A 14,816-nucleotide genomic window follows, 5' to 3' on the forward strand; every position below is an offset into this window, starting at 1 on the left:
AGAAATATATATATATAGATAGATAGATAGATAGAGATATGTATGTGACTAAAATATGCGACGAATATGTATAATATATATCCTTCCTGAAGCAGTTTGACAGTTAAAATAATCCTCAACAACCTTCTCCTTGCCAAAGAGAGGGGGTAATCAAATCGTCATCAGCACAATATATTTATTATATTGTTGATTTGGTATCTCCTTTCTATACTTTGTTATTTAATGTTTATTTCTTCCAACATACTAAAACTATATTGTAACCTAATGAAATATCAACAAAATGTTCAGCCAGGTGGGAGCGCATCGTAATCAAACAAGAGTTTACAGCAAACAAAGCATCCATCGCGTATCCACCGATTAGGTTCCTTTAAATGTTACGAACGATAATTCAACCATTACGCTGCTAACAGCTGTATTTCCTGAAAAGGGGCGGTGGGGTAGCCTAGTGATTAAAGGGTTCGCTCGTCACGCCGAAGACCCGGGTACGATTTCCCACATGGGTACAATGTGTGAAGCCCATTTCAGGTGTCCCCCGCTGTGATATTGCTGGAATATTGCTAAAGCGGCGTAAACCTAAACTCACTCACTGCTCACTATATCCTGAAAAATGCACGTATATTATTACACATCGTATTAGAAAACTGAAAATGTGAGAAGCGCCGATAAAATATAGATTTGTATTATGTTTCCTTTCAGAGAAAACTGCACGTGTGTTGAAGCAACGTTATTTTTGCACGTTCATCACAAGCTAAGGGTTTCCCTGTAAGTGCTTATTTTAAGGACAGCTAGGAATTGGTGAGAAAAATTGGAAATATATGACGCGAAGCTAAAATTAGAACTCCACAACAAAAGGACATTTTGTGTATAAGTACTGCCACGTCAAATGTCTATTGTATCAAAACGAAATTACCCATCTATTAATATCTACACATATACAAACCACGACCCTTAATAAGTAACACGTCAGACAGGGACAAACAGCACAATAAAACAGTTGATTTAAAACAACACAGGATGCCAGTGTCAACACTGAGATATGCTGTATAGGTATGTATATGGTGTTGTAATAATAATAATACATGTAATTGATTTATAGAGCATTCTGGTACAGTGATGTAGACTGTGATAGATTGTTCTGATTATTAATAAGTTTTTCTTTGCTTTTGGTTGGATATTTTGAAAATGTGATTGGGACCCGACTTGAATCTGTAATGAGCGCATGTTGTTTTATTCCTCGATCGAGTCACAAGCAAACTGTATCCTTTTGGCATTCAGTACACCTGGTTGTCGATTACATTATCAGTCTCGATTTAAGATGTTTGTTCACCATTCAGTTCCACGTTTACTACACTTGTGTGATTACACAATATAATATATGCATAGGCACATGTATGTGCTTATACATACATATACATATATATATATACATCAACATACACATATATTTACTTACACGCTCACACACACTCACCCACACTTACACGTATACACATATAAACAAGATACATTGTATATAGTTTGCTGCTAACCATATAAGTGTATGTTTGATACTTGTTTTGTAACTGATATCGATACAGATTAAGATTGTGCATTGGATAAGTGAGTGAATGTTGGTTTTCAGCATCATTTCAGCCATCTTGCCATAATGGAATAAACGAATCCGGACCATAACTCCGTGAGTTAGGGTTCGTCCTCGTAACGTGTTGTAAACAGGGGCACGGCGCTGCCGTAGAAGGCATTGCCATTAGCCGTGCAGAGTTGTGTTCTTTGGCCACGCTGTAAGAATGGGACGGAGACCAGACAGTCACTTTGACCAAGCATAGTAACATGTGAAATAGCTATATCAAACGGGTTAAATTTGCCTCATTGTCCCATGTTGAAAGACGATCAGATTCAAAGTTCTATTTCGACAATACTTTTACGTTTCTAGTTTTGACGTTTATCATACGTCAGGAATACTATTTCTCCAATTTTGTCAGAAAATATGTTTGAAGAATCTAAGTTTTCTAGATCTTTTCCTTGTTTCAGAGACGATGATACAGGTGCACGTATTTACAGTACTGCTGTGCGTGAGCGCAGCTTTCGGCGCAGCCTTCAACCCTGACTACTTCCGGTGTCACCTTGACCTCTGTAAACGAGGAGAACAGTACTGTGTGGAGGAGAGACAACGATGTTACCACTGCGCAGACTTAACTCACCTGTGCAATACAACTGAACTCTCGCGAGACTGTGACAGCTATTGCTATCGTAAGTACACACATACAGTAACTCATAACGGATAAATTCCATTCGTAGAATGTAAGCAATTGTCCGTATGAATTACAAGAAACGATCGTTTGTTTGGCTGATATTAGAATGTGATTTAATCGACAAATCAGTTGTGGTCTTGAAAGGAAATATGTAGTTCTTAAAAGTTAAGATGGTTTCGCTTGTTGTTTAACGCCGCACTCAGCAATATTCCATCTATATGGTGGCGGTCTGTAAATAATCGAGTCTGGACCAGACAATCCAGTGATCAACAGCATGAGCATCGATCTACGCAATTTGAATACGATGACACATGTCAACCAAGCCAGTTAGCCTGACTACACGATCCCGTTAGTCGCCTTTTACGACAAGCATGGGTTACTGAAGACCAATTCAAACCCGGATCTTCACGGGTTTATAACTTAAAAAAGCAGTGGTCAAGAGGCCTGTCCCTTGAACATAACTGTCAGCGCTGTACATGTGACTTCAAGTTTCATTAATTTCGGGGATAAACGTCAACGACGTGTGTCACCTTCGTTTCTCCAATATATGGATATCAAATTAGGATTAATATAATTCGTAACCACACAGATACAATGTATATGACCATGTGCATCAATCCTGGGTTATTCACCATCTTTAAAATATAACGATAAAATCGTCTTTGTTATACAACAATGTGATCTCTTTTCAGGGGTTCAATTACAGAACGTAGTGGAACTTGAAGCAAATAAAAGCGCGGAGTTGGCAGACAGGCAGGCACACCTCCAACAGGAACAACAGAAAAACGCTGATCTGAAACAGACAGTCAAACAGCTGGAGAGTAACGTCAGCCGACTCACAACAGTAAACGAGAATCTGAACGCTGAAATAACCAAAGGTGAAAACCTGAAAACAGAACATAAAGGTGAGATAGCTGAGTGCTAAATATTGTAACTGTAGGTAATACAATCATTGTTCGTGTGTTCGTGTTATACATCTAGTCACAACAGTCATTGTGGTTCATCATTGTGTTTCAAAAAAGATAAAACGTGAATATCAAGTCTCGATTATTCAATGAAACAGGTGGCATCAGGTGTTATCTTTAATAACGTATAAACGAATCACATTATGAAAACATTGTTGATGAGAGGTTCAAATCAGAATAACCACTCAGGTTGAAAAAGCTAATTTGAACACTTGGGATTCAAATTCAGTTTAATCAACTCTTAATTCAGCATTGCAAATATAGTATAACACATAAAAGCACATATTTGTACGATTTCATTAAACATCTCTGATATCTGTTTGTTACAGAGCTGGTGAAACAATTGAACCAGAGCAAGATCAACTTCATCGTATGTCTAGTGAGTGGAGTGTTCATTGTCATCATTCTGTCAGGGACCATTTGTTGTCTCTATTGTCGGAAAGAACGCCATTCAAACTCTATCGGCATAACGCAGTCAGGTAGGAAGAAGTACTCGCTGTATTGAAACCTTGTGAGACCATTTCGAAAGGTTCCATAAATATGAAATTAGATTAAATTGTTTGAAGAATTTAATATAAAATATCACGGAAATAATATTTTAAATACCAATCTATTATTGCTCAGAAAATAAAGAGTGATTTCTTGTCTGATAATGTTACTGAAACATCTTTGCAAAAAATATGTGTAATCGCTTTTTGTTCAGTTACATTTTTGTTGAGATAAAATGTGGTCAATGAATTCGCATTACTTTGAACATTACTGCAAACTAAATGCATATTTTTCAAAACGCTTAATGCTTTCGGAAGATATCAGTGGAATTGCCATTAAGGAGACAAAACAAGTTCTGGTCTGTTCGGAATCAGAATTTTGTGTCTAAACGTTGTATCCTCGTGTAGCTGTTGGTTTGGATAGGACTCATCACAAGTACTCAAAGACACAAAGGCGTGAATGCACATCGCAATATAGGTGCGGTAATCTGGACGCTGAATCTAATTTTCCCTCCCATACACTTGAGCTTTACATGTCCTTATATTTACAGGGGAGATTAAAGGAGAGAACCGTTCCGATCTCGTCCCTTTGATGGACAAATGTGCACACCTTCCCACAGTTTCTCCTGGCCTTACCATCAATGGTGACGTCACTGTAGAAAGATTGGAGGTTCAGTCACCTGACAAAAACATCGACGATATCAACAGCACTCCTCCGCCAGCATACCAATCGCGTCTTGAAGCGAAGAAGGATAGCATAGACATAACCGTGGCAGACAAAAACGACATTAACAAAAGAGAAAATGAGAGAACACCCTCAGTTCTGAAAAATATTCAACCCACTGACAGTTATTCAGGTAAGAAATACCCCGTTGAGCTGCTGAATCAAATTCAGAATGTCGACAACACCTATCCTCAGTAAAGGACGTTTGTCTTCTGTATCAAAGGACAAGTGATTGTTGGAACTGTGAATTTGTGAAAACTATCATTAGGGAGACAGTATATAAGATCATGCCTACTTTCATATAAACTGACAATGTTCGATGGTTATTCCAGCAAGAATATGAGTGAGTGGGGTTGAACAGTATGTCAACTATATCGTGGCAGAGTAATGTGTATTAAAAGCCAAAAGTTATGTTGTACTTGGACGTTTACAACCAGGGGCTCCTTTCACGAAGCATCCTTTACAAAGGTTAACCTTAACTCCCATTCTTTAACATTGCACTAAGGTTACCTTAGCGACTACGATCACCTTAGTGCTTTGTGAAAGGGGGCCCTGGGGCATGTGGCCGACCATTGTGACCCTTTGAGTGTGTAGTCATGAGGACCAACTTACAGTATTCAGTAAGTTTATGATATTTTACATTTTGGTCACAACAGGTGATCCAAATCGCAGGCATGACCAATTTGGTGGAACCAACTGCCACTGATGGCCTGGGTGATGCTAGGATTCGAACATACGGCATAAGTTTCAGGCTATAAGATTAAAGCATCTCTACACAGGATTTGCTGCATTGTAGATGACAACAACAACGGTACCTCGGAGTCGAAAACCTAGTTACATGTTGTACCTATGTTGGTAAGCGAGTCCTGACTTTTGTGTACAAACCGAATCATCCGTTGTTATACCATGACAGGTTTTTGTGAAGATTTCATGTACTTTTGTATACGTATTTAACTGAGAATGAATGCTTATATTTACAACATTATGTACAAACGTTACAATAATTTTAATTGTAAGTATGTTTTTGTAGCCAAGTGGTAATTTATGTTTGATCCCAAATGTTATTCAGTGATTAGATGTTGTCATACATATCATGATTGCTTTAATTGTATGAGTGAGTGAGTGCCGCAGTCAGCAATATTCCATCTACATGGCGGCGGTCTGTAAATAATCGATTCTGGACAAAACAATCAAGTGGTCAACAGCATGAGTGTAATTGTATGAATGTGATCTCATTGATGTAGAACTTTGCATTATAGCTTTTAACGCGAATGTGTGCATATACGTGCATATATTGCTGTAATACCACTGACCAGACACTTGAACGCTTGACCAATCACAGACCTGCATTAGGTTGTGTTGCACAATGGCGCACGTTCATACAGTAATATGTCCATATCATTCCCTGAACTGTAGCTATTGTTGCTTTCTGTTTCACCCGGTTGCTTAACATAAATACCTAATGACCGTTGTCGACATGATTTTCTTAAAAACTCCCAGGCTCACTGATAGAGAGTATTCACATTGTTGTTCACTCACTAAAAGGATAATCCCTGTCTCCTTCTACAAAAATAAAGGTAATCATAGAGCAGTATTTTCCAAAGCAAGTGGAAATAGGGATAGTCTGTAAAGATAGTTGGAATATCCTTTTTGTTTCCAGAGATGCTTTTCACTCAAGATGTGTTTTCCATTTTGATATATTTAAGGTCTTCCAGCCGTGTGGTATCAAGCGATGATTACTTCCTCGTGGCCATTATCTTATTCTGTTCAGTTTGTACATTCCGAGATCTGAACAACTCTATGTGTGTGCCCATGTCTATGTCAAGTTCATTACATACTGAATGGTTGTGATAAGTCCATGTGTATTTTTATTGATTATGTTATTGTTAATTTCCCTCGGCTTTCAGTTACATTTTCGATGGTTACAAATAACTTATTTTTGAATTTGATTAAATATGAAAAGATATAACTACACCCTTTCACTACCGTCTATTTATTTGTTACTTCTGTGAGTAATCCCGGTTGGGTTCAAGGATGTGAGTCAAGGAACATCAGGCATCTGTGAAGAAAAAAAAGGACGATGATTCTCACGGCAAGGCATTTGTCTGAACGATCTGAATCACAGCTGCTTTATTGAATAGTAGTATAGAGGCACTAGTCCTCGTTTGAAAGTGTTTTCTCGAAAGCGGCATTGGAATACGGTTATTATGTCTTCGTTATATGTACAACATGAAGAATATAAAGAAAAATATGATTTTTAGTATCACACTAGTTCCGTTATAGGATAGGGCAAACCTGGATGTTTCTACACGGCCCCAGCTGGGACTCAAACATAGATACTACAGGGTTTACGTGTAGCAATGACGTCGTGCATACAGTTAAACAGTTGAAAAAATAATATCAAAATACGTAAGTGAATGAGTGAGTGTTGTTTTACGCCGCGTTTAGCAATATAACAGCAATATTAGAAATGGGTTTCACACATTGTACCCACACGGGGAATCGAACCAAGTCTGCTAATCATCTCGTGTGGACCCGATCATGCAGTGACTGACATAAGCATCCATCATCCACTTGGGTTATCATGACATCCATCAAAGAAAGTCACCCAGCCTGAACAACCAGCCCCATTAACCACCTCTTAAGACCAGCAGGGAATACCGATTCCAACCTGGATATTCACGGGAACCATGAGTGCAAATGAAAACGAACAAAGAAAAAAACATAGTTATCCAGAAAACACCACTAAAGCCATCTTTTTTAACTAAAGCCCATCGTTCTGCATGAAGGAAACGCTTTGTGAACAGCAGATGCATTAATTCCATGTACAGTCTTACCTATACAATGAGTAAGTAGAGCGAACGAAGTTTTTACACGACAACATTTCAGTTATATGATGGCTTGTCAGCGAGGTTAATCTGAGAGGAAATCTGAGGAAGGCCATTGTTCACCAGGAGCACTACCTTGGTGTAGACAAACCCTGATTACAAGTGCTTTGTGAGATTCGAACATACGATCATCAGGAAAAAATATGCATTGCAATTATGGGTGTTTAGTCTCTTTAGTTTTAGAAACTTTTACTGATGCCATCAGGGACATTACTTTGTAGTTGTTCATACGTAGGCCACAGGAGCTGACATACAACTTGCGAAGAGGTCTGGCCTTACACTCAAAGATATGGATGTTTGAAGACAGGAGGAACGTGTTGTGAAATGAGGTTTAACGTCAAATGAGTGAGTGAGTTTTACGCTGTTATTAGCAATATTCCGCTAAGAGCACGACGGTGGATACCAAAAATGAACTTCACACATTGTACCCATGTGGGGAATCGAACCCGTGTTGTCGGCGTGGCGAGCGAACACATTAAGCACTAGGCTACCCCCATCGTCTCACGACACGTACAAGGCACTGTATTCAAGAAATGTCTCCAGATAAATCAATGATTTTCCACGTCATGATTGATTATGAACACTGTGGATATGTTAAGAGAAGGGTAATACCCTCCTCACTCACTCTTTATATCGGCGTTGCACACTAACCCTTAAATACAAAAGCATAGTAAAACAGCTGAAATTGCCATTTCTATGCGAAACAGATCCCCATTTTATCACAATACTAGATTCCTATCTCTCTATGGTTAGCTTTGGGAAAAGTAATTGTCCTTTTGCGTCAGGTGAAGTCTCGGCCGATGTCTTGTTGTTATGGATGGGTGTCTTCCACCACTAATGGCGTCTTAACGTCAACAACAACATCAACAACAAAATAGTTTTTACTTTCTTAAAAAAGCATTTAAAGGTGGATATGATGAACAAGGTTGATAATTGTATTCATATGTTGCATTAGTTTTCAAATATAAAACAAGTGAGGACGATATTATCAAAGTAATGATGTTTAATACATATCTCTTCATTATAGAAATAGTATTACTTTGCACATGACGTAAAGGCCAGGACTGACGCAAGCTATACAGTCGCTGTTTATATATATCAATAAATATTCATAGTGGAGGATTCGTCAAGGCTAAAAATAGTTTGGAAAACCACCGCCGTCATGAGATGAGTTGTGGTTAAATTTATCCCGGGACATCTTTACAGACAGTGTATTAGATAAATCGATTGTTTATAAGTTCTCGCTGTCAGACATGTATCATAGTATAACCCTTATACATTAATATAATACATGTGTTAAAGCTGAAGACAAAATACACCAGTTCCATCATAACTTTCAACCACTGAATCATTGATCGTATGCATGCTCATGAGCTGGCCGAGCTTCTAAATTTAGTCTGATGTCATACACGGTAACAGATGTAAACACAGGATAAAATATACAGTACGTCAGGTGCTTGGTCAGTTTGAAATCCTTGCTGGAGGTAGTCAGCTGACTTCTTGGTAGGTTATATCAACTGTATGCAATAAGTTTTGTGAGAACTGCTATGTGTGTTCATTGATAGATATGCAGGGGAGATTGTGTGGCAATTCCATCCTGGAAGAAGTGGTACCCTTTCGCACACGATTGTTTCTTAATATTTTTTGTGTGTAATGGTTGTACATTGAATATCTTCATTTTAAATGCAACCCTGTTTTACTTGAATACCGAGAGGAAAAGTGGGATCTAATTCGGTGCGAACACTATTCTAGCCATTTCATATGCTGAATGGGAAAACATGTCTGACCAACGAAGTGACGTTGTGTCGTTGTCGACAACGTTTGAACAACGTCGTCACAACGATGCACGTTTGCAGCATTCTTATAGAACAACGTTTTGTATACGTTATATGATCGTGACAACCCTTTAGTGACATTGTGACATGTTTTCGAGACGTGTATATGGAGTGTGATATTGTTGTGAAAACGTCAACTTTTGATCTTCATTTATAATGCATTTAAATAGAATCAGCTTAAGATGAAATCATTCCTGACAGAAGTGGAGTGGTAAATAATAGCTAATTCTAGAATCGTTAATCGAAATCGGGCATTTGGAGTTTGCATTTTAAATAATAATTTTTCTGAATGATATGACCATTTGCATTGCATGGGATAATTTGTTATTGTGATACTTCATGCACACTATTCCATCACAGCTGGAACTGCAATATATAGACGTTTTACACAGACTAGCCAACATTGTTACCTGTCGATTTGAGGTATTCCATCACGATTATATTGATCTGTTGTAGAGACAATGTTGACTAAGGACACTGTTCTTTGGGTCATCATTGCTCTACACGTGGGTGTTGCTGTCGACACCAACTACTTCAAGTGTTACCGGGACTTGTGTCGTCGTGGAGAACAGTACTGTGTGGAGGAGAGACAACGATGTTACCACTGCGCTGACGTAGCTCACCTGTGCAACACAACTGAACTCTCGCGAGAGTGCGACAGCTATTGCAAACGTAGGTAAAAACTGAGTTAGTTTAATTCTTTTTGTAGGTGTGATTTGAAAATTTCAGGTGCTTTCAAAATGTTTGGGATTAAATGATAAAATATGTTTATTTTCTGGGTACTGGACAAATATCAACTAAATAGGTGGTATCTGAGCATTTGCAAAAATATAATAAATGCAAAACTCTAAATCATTTGACATATGTAAATAAATAATTCTTATAATTTTAAGGAAAATTCGTTTGTTTCAAAAGGGATTGCACTGGAAGAAATGACAAAGGAGAAAGACAAGGCGTTTTCAGAGGTGAAAACAAAACTTCACAGTGAGCAACAAACATCAGCAAAAATGAAGATGAAGATCACAAAGTTGAACACGAAGCTGGACCAACTGAATGAATCAAGGAGAGCTCCAGTGGTTTTTGACAGGGGAAATACAAAACGCAAAGCTGATCATGAAGGTAAAGTACCTTTTTGCACGCGATTGTATGTTTTAATATTTTTGTATTTCAGTATTTGTTAGACATTGAATATCTTAATGTTAATTGTAATTCTGCTTGACTTGAATAGCGATGGGAAAATTCGGTGTTAACACTGTTTCAGCTATTTTATATGCTGAATTGGAAAACATGCCAGACCAACGTTGTAGCAACATTGTGTCGTTGTCCACAACGTCTGAACAACGACGTCATAATGATTCACGTTTGCAGCGTTCTTTTTAGGCAACGTTATATGATCGTGACAACCCTTTACTGACATTGTGACATGTTTAGAGAAGTTTATATGGAATGAATTATAGTTTTGAGTACGTTATTCAAAAAACTTTCCATGTTTGCCTTGGCGTGACAACATTTATGGGACACTATATCATCTAAAAACATTTAATGTTTCCAGCGTATATGTTTTGCTTGTTGTTATGATTGGAATGACATGAACAGAAGACAATGAAATGTTACAGATGTTGCCAAACAGAATGAGTGGTTGAAGGCCACCCTCACCGGCGTGGGTGCAGCTTGTGGTGTGTTGGGGGTAGTGGTGATTATCCTCACTGGCGTCATTTGCTGCAAATGTACCCAGAAACAAGATCCTCCTGATGAAGGGAAATCTCCGCTCCCACCTGGTAGGCAGAACAAGCATTGCTGGAATTACACTCACAGAATCGTCATCGGCAGCAAGATCGAAGATGCAATATATATATAACCATACCTTAGGCTTAGGTGATCAGAGAAATGGCTGAAGTTTCAAAGCTGTTTTTGTGGATCATTTGAACTAGCGTACGGTAAGAAGTGTCATACTCGGGCCTTCAATAACTTCAGGGCCTCAATATATTTAATGCAAGGTCTATATGAACCTTGTAGTTGTGTAATTTCATTCGTCACCATCTCGTGTTATTAATGGACAAGCTGAATACCGATTCATGCTTCTCTGGAAGGATTTCACATTGTCGAAATGACATCAGTTGGTCAAGAATGAGCTGGTATTGCCTCAGTTTACCGCGATGTATTAGCGCTGGTTAGAAACTTCACGCGTCAAGACGAACGGAAGTATGGTAAATTAGTTAGAAATAAACATTGCATGTGTTCATCATTGTTAAAGACAATAAATTTTAATGTTTTCATTGACAATGTTCCTATTAGACATCAAACATAACATGAATGCAGACTGGTCCTCAAAACAGAACTATAGGTTTGCATGTACGTATAGAAATAGGGTTCAAGAGTGAGACATATGTTTGAAAAGACATGTGCATAGGGACAAATATCAAAGTATATCAACTCTCATGTGTAATTCCGAATTTCTGTATTCACAGTTCCAGAGAAGGAGAAACTGGTGCCATACCAACTGCTGGATCAACTTTCTCCCCCGTTGCAAGTTTCAGGAGACTATGTCACCATAGGCACGAAGTCTCATGTTGTCAATTCTGACGGCGTCCACATCTTCAGTGCAGCAAGACCGAAGATGCAGTCATCTTGCATCAGCAACATGAACAGCAACAACGGCAATGCACCGCCGGAATATAAGACATATTTGGACAGTGGACATGCTTGTTGAAATGCTGTGGAAAAGATGGAAATGGGAAAACGGACGAGGCTCAAAGAACGTCTACTGCCCTGGAACATATTTCTCTATAAGAGGAGATCATGCCATGGAATTTGATCTGAGAACCCCTAAATCAGTAACACTAGACACATCATTTGTTATCATTGGAAATGGAGGTGGCTGGGATTTTATGAAAGGGGACAATTTTGTTTCCGGACACTGCATGAAATCTTTAAAGGTCACATGCAACGTAAAACACAACTTTGCAGATTCTGATACCTTTCGGTATGGACTTACCGAAACAAATCGTCAAAAAATGCAAATTCAACTTATAAAGTTGAAAAATAACGCGATGAAAAAAACCGCGCGAAATCGGAGTTCAAACGTTTCACTAATTTTCCCCAGACTTTTCTGGGGAAAACGGGTTTCAACAGCTGGGCTGCGCTCATAGCACGTGCGCAGTGAAATAGGTTCGCGCAGCTTGGAAGCGGGTTGTCCGGTGAATACTCGGTGAAGGCTTTGGTGTGAGCTATTTTTCTAATGTTTTGTTGATATCTCACAGGCGCGAGCTTTTTTATATGTTATGACAGTAAATTAACTGTTTATATAATTTCACCACATGTTCTTCTTGCCGAGTCACTTTCTCAGTTTGATACTTAAAAGCAATGTCATTATTTAGCGTTGACAGAATTTCTAACTGTGATATAGATATGTCGTTGTCACAGACAAAACTCAATGTCTTGTTTTATTGACACCTGTGTGTCTGCCTGCCTGTCTGCTAATGACAATATTCAATACACAGCTGCTATCACTGACCACATGCAATTTGAACTTAACACCAATCAGGCTATACACCTCAAACAAAATGCATTGATTTATGGCCCCAGTTCGGTCTCCGTCACATTATGTAATTACACAGACAGGCAGGCGTGATAGTTGAACACATGACATGTTATGATGTCTGTTGATTGCAAAATGTTATACACAAAAAATGAGCATGTATTTACAAAACCCAACATCTCTACATATACACACACAAAAAGCCGTGAGGGCATCTGCAAATGAACCAGCCGTTACACTTGAGTGCACACCCACCCGCTCTGACTGGGTTCGGTATCCCGGCTGCTTCGTTTCTTGGGAAGTAAACCGAAGTACACAATATTGCACTTTTGATTTGCGATTGTACGCTTATAATATTGTTTATATGTTTTTTCGTAACCAGCAATGTATATTTTATGTCACGAATAAGTGATAATTGTGTTTTAATTATGTTTGATTTTTGGGTTGAATGTGACCTTTAAGAAAAGCCTTTTCATCTTTTACAGTTTTTACGCAGGTTGAGGCGGAAACAATCTCAGAGGGAGCTGGTGAATCTTATGAAGTATTTATCATACTTTTCGTGTTCTGTTTTTCAGAGGAACAAATGCGTGTTGGTGTTGTACGTGAGGGCGACTATGTTTCTTGTTCAATCATTTATTCCCTTAAGATGAGATGTTCGAGTCTAGTTTTCTCAATAGTAAAAGCTGATCAGTTCTACACAATAAATCGTTACACCTTCGAAGCTATCACCCTAGCAGAATGATTACTGACATCGTCCACTAAAACGGCTCTGCTCCTGTCTCGAAGAAAGCATAAATCGATATTTAGCCTAAAAGTGTATATCACTATGTTCCGGTTGCTGATTAGCGATATTTTGCCTTATGGCGGCACAACGTTTGTTGTTAACCAGGTTTGTGGGTTACTTTTTTGTAATGTGAGTGGGAGAATTTGGGAGAAGTAGATGTAGACATGAGCATATGTACGTGCTTGCCAACCTTGAAGCATATAAAGGGCATTTCCGGATATAAACCTACGACCGTAAGAGTGTGGTTTGCCCAAAAGCAGCAATTTATGTGTGTTACTCTTATTCCCATTTATCACGAAATAAACGATTCTTCACACATCTAGACTTTGTTCTTAATATTCTTATTTTCTCTTTCAAAATAAAATCAAAGCAAAATTCAATTCACAGCTCCTTCATGTCCCATTCATTTGATATGTTTTACAACCAATGACGTTGACGCTTTAAAGTAAGAGGACACCACAGTCAACAATATTTCACATATATGAAGGCACCCCGTAAACCAGTGACGATGATCATGAGTACCGATTACCGCTATCAGGGCACGCTGACGCTCCACCAATGGACCAGACACATCCCCTGACTAGCAGAATAAGATTCTGGAACCTCTGAGACATATGACACGGGACACAACCATCGTGATCAGTTTCAGGGACCTCTGAGACTAGTGACACAGCCCCTGACTACCAGGATAAGCTTCCGAAACCACTGAGACATATGACACGTGGTAGGACTACCATGTTAACCTTCAGGGACTTCTTAGACATATGACAACGTGGTAAGATTACCAGGATAAGCCTCTGGAAAACTGAGACAGATTCCACTGAGTAAGACTATCAGGATAAGTGTCTGGAACCTCTGAGACATATCACATTGGGCAAGACTACCAGGATAGGCTTCTGGTACCTCTGAGATATATGACACGTGGTAAGGCTACCAGGATAAGCCTCTGGAAAACTGAGACATATGACAAGGGATAAGGCTACCAGAATAAGACTCTGGAACATCCGACACATATGGCACGGGATAAGACTACCAGGATAAGACTCTGGAACGTCTGAGACATATGTCACGTAGTAAGGCTACCAGGATAAGCTCCAGTGACCTCCGAGACATATGACATGGGGCAAGACTACCAGGATAAGCTACAGTAACTTCCGAGACATATGACATGGGGTAAGACTACCAGGATATGCTCCAGTAACTTCCGAGACTACCAGGATAAGCTGCAGTGACCTCCGAGACATATGACATGAGGTGAGACTACCAGGATAAGCTGCAATAACCTCCGAGACATATGACTTTGGGTGAGACTGCCAGGATAAGCTGCAGTGACCTCTCAGGCATA

General features: G+C 39.0%; 1 protein-coding gene across 2 annotated transcripts; it reads left to right on the forward strand.

The window, feature by feature from the left end:
* The first annotated feature begins 984 nt into the window (after window positions 1-984).
* Window positions 985-12,099, forward strand: LOC124268654. 2 transcript variants are annotated; one of them, XM_046703628.1, is made up of 10 exons: window positions 985-1,047; window positions 2,029-2,247; window positions 2,942-3,154; window positions 3,544-3,693; window positions 4,254-4,559; window positions 9,606-9,821; window positions 10,065-10,268; window positions 10,766-10,927; window positions 11,618-11,886; window positions 11,940-12,099. In XM_046703628.1, the coding sequence occupies exons 2-9, from the start codon at window positions 2,034-2,036 to the stop codon at window positions 11,857-11,859; spliced, it is 1,707 nt and encodes a 568-aa protein (XP_046559584.1). In that variant the 5' UTR covers window positions 985-1,047; window positions 2,029-2,033; the 3' UTR covers window positions 11,860-11,886; window positions 11,940-12,099. The 2 variants fall into 2 exon arrangements, with proteins under 2 accessions (XP_046559584.1, XP_046559583.1); XM_046703627.1 differs by having other exon boundaries at window positions 11,618-12,099.
* The last annotated feature ends 2,717 nt before the right edge of the window (window positions 12,100-14,816 follow it).

The sequence above is a fragment of the Haliotis rubra genome, unplaced genomic scaffold (assembly GCF_003918875.1).
Source record: "Haliotis rubra isolate DU_JTF1 unplaced genomic scaffold, ASM391887v1 Scf1397, whole genome shotgun sequence".
NCBI lineage: Eukaryota > Metazoa > Mollusca > Gastropoda > Lepetellida > Haliotidae > Haliotis > Haliotis rubra.

Coding starts and splice junctions, on each gene's coding strand:
- LOC124268654 (XM_046703627.1), top strand. CDS start 2,034: ATGATACAGGTGCACGTATTTACAGTACTGCTGTGCGTGAGCGCAGCT. Junction 3,155..3,543: donor CCTGAAAACAGAACATAAAG/GTGAGATAGCTG, acceptor TGTTTGTTACAG/AGCTGGTGAAACAATTGAAC. Junction 10,928..11,617: donor GAAATCTCCGCTCCCACCTG/GTAGGCAGAACA, acceptor CTGTATTCACAG/TTCCAGAGAAGGAGAAACTG.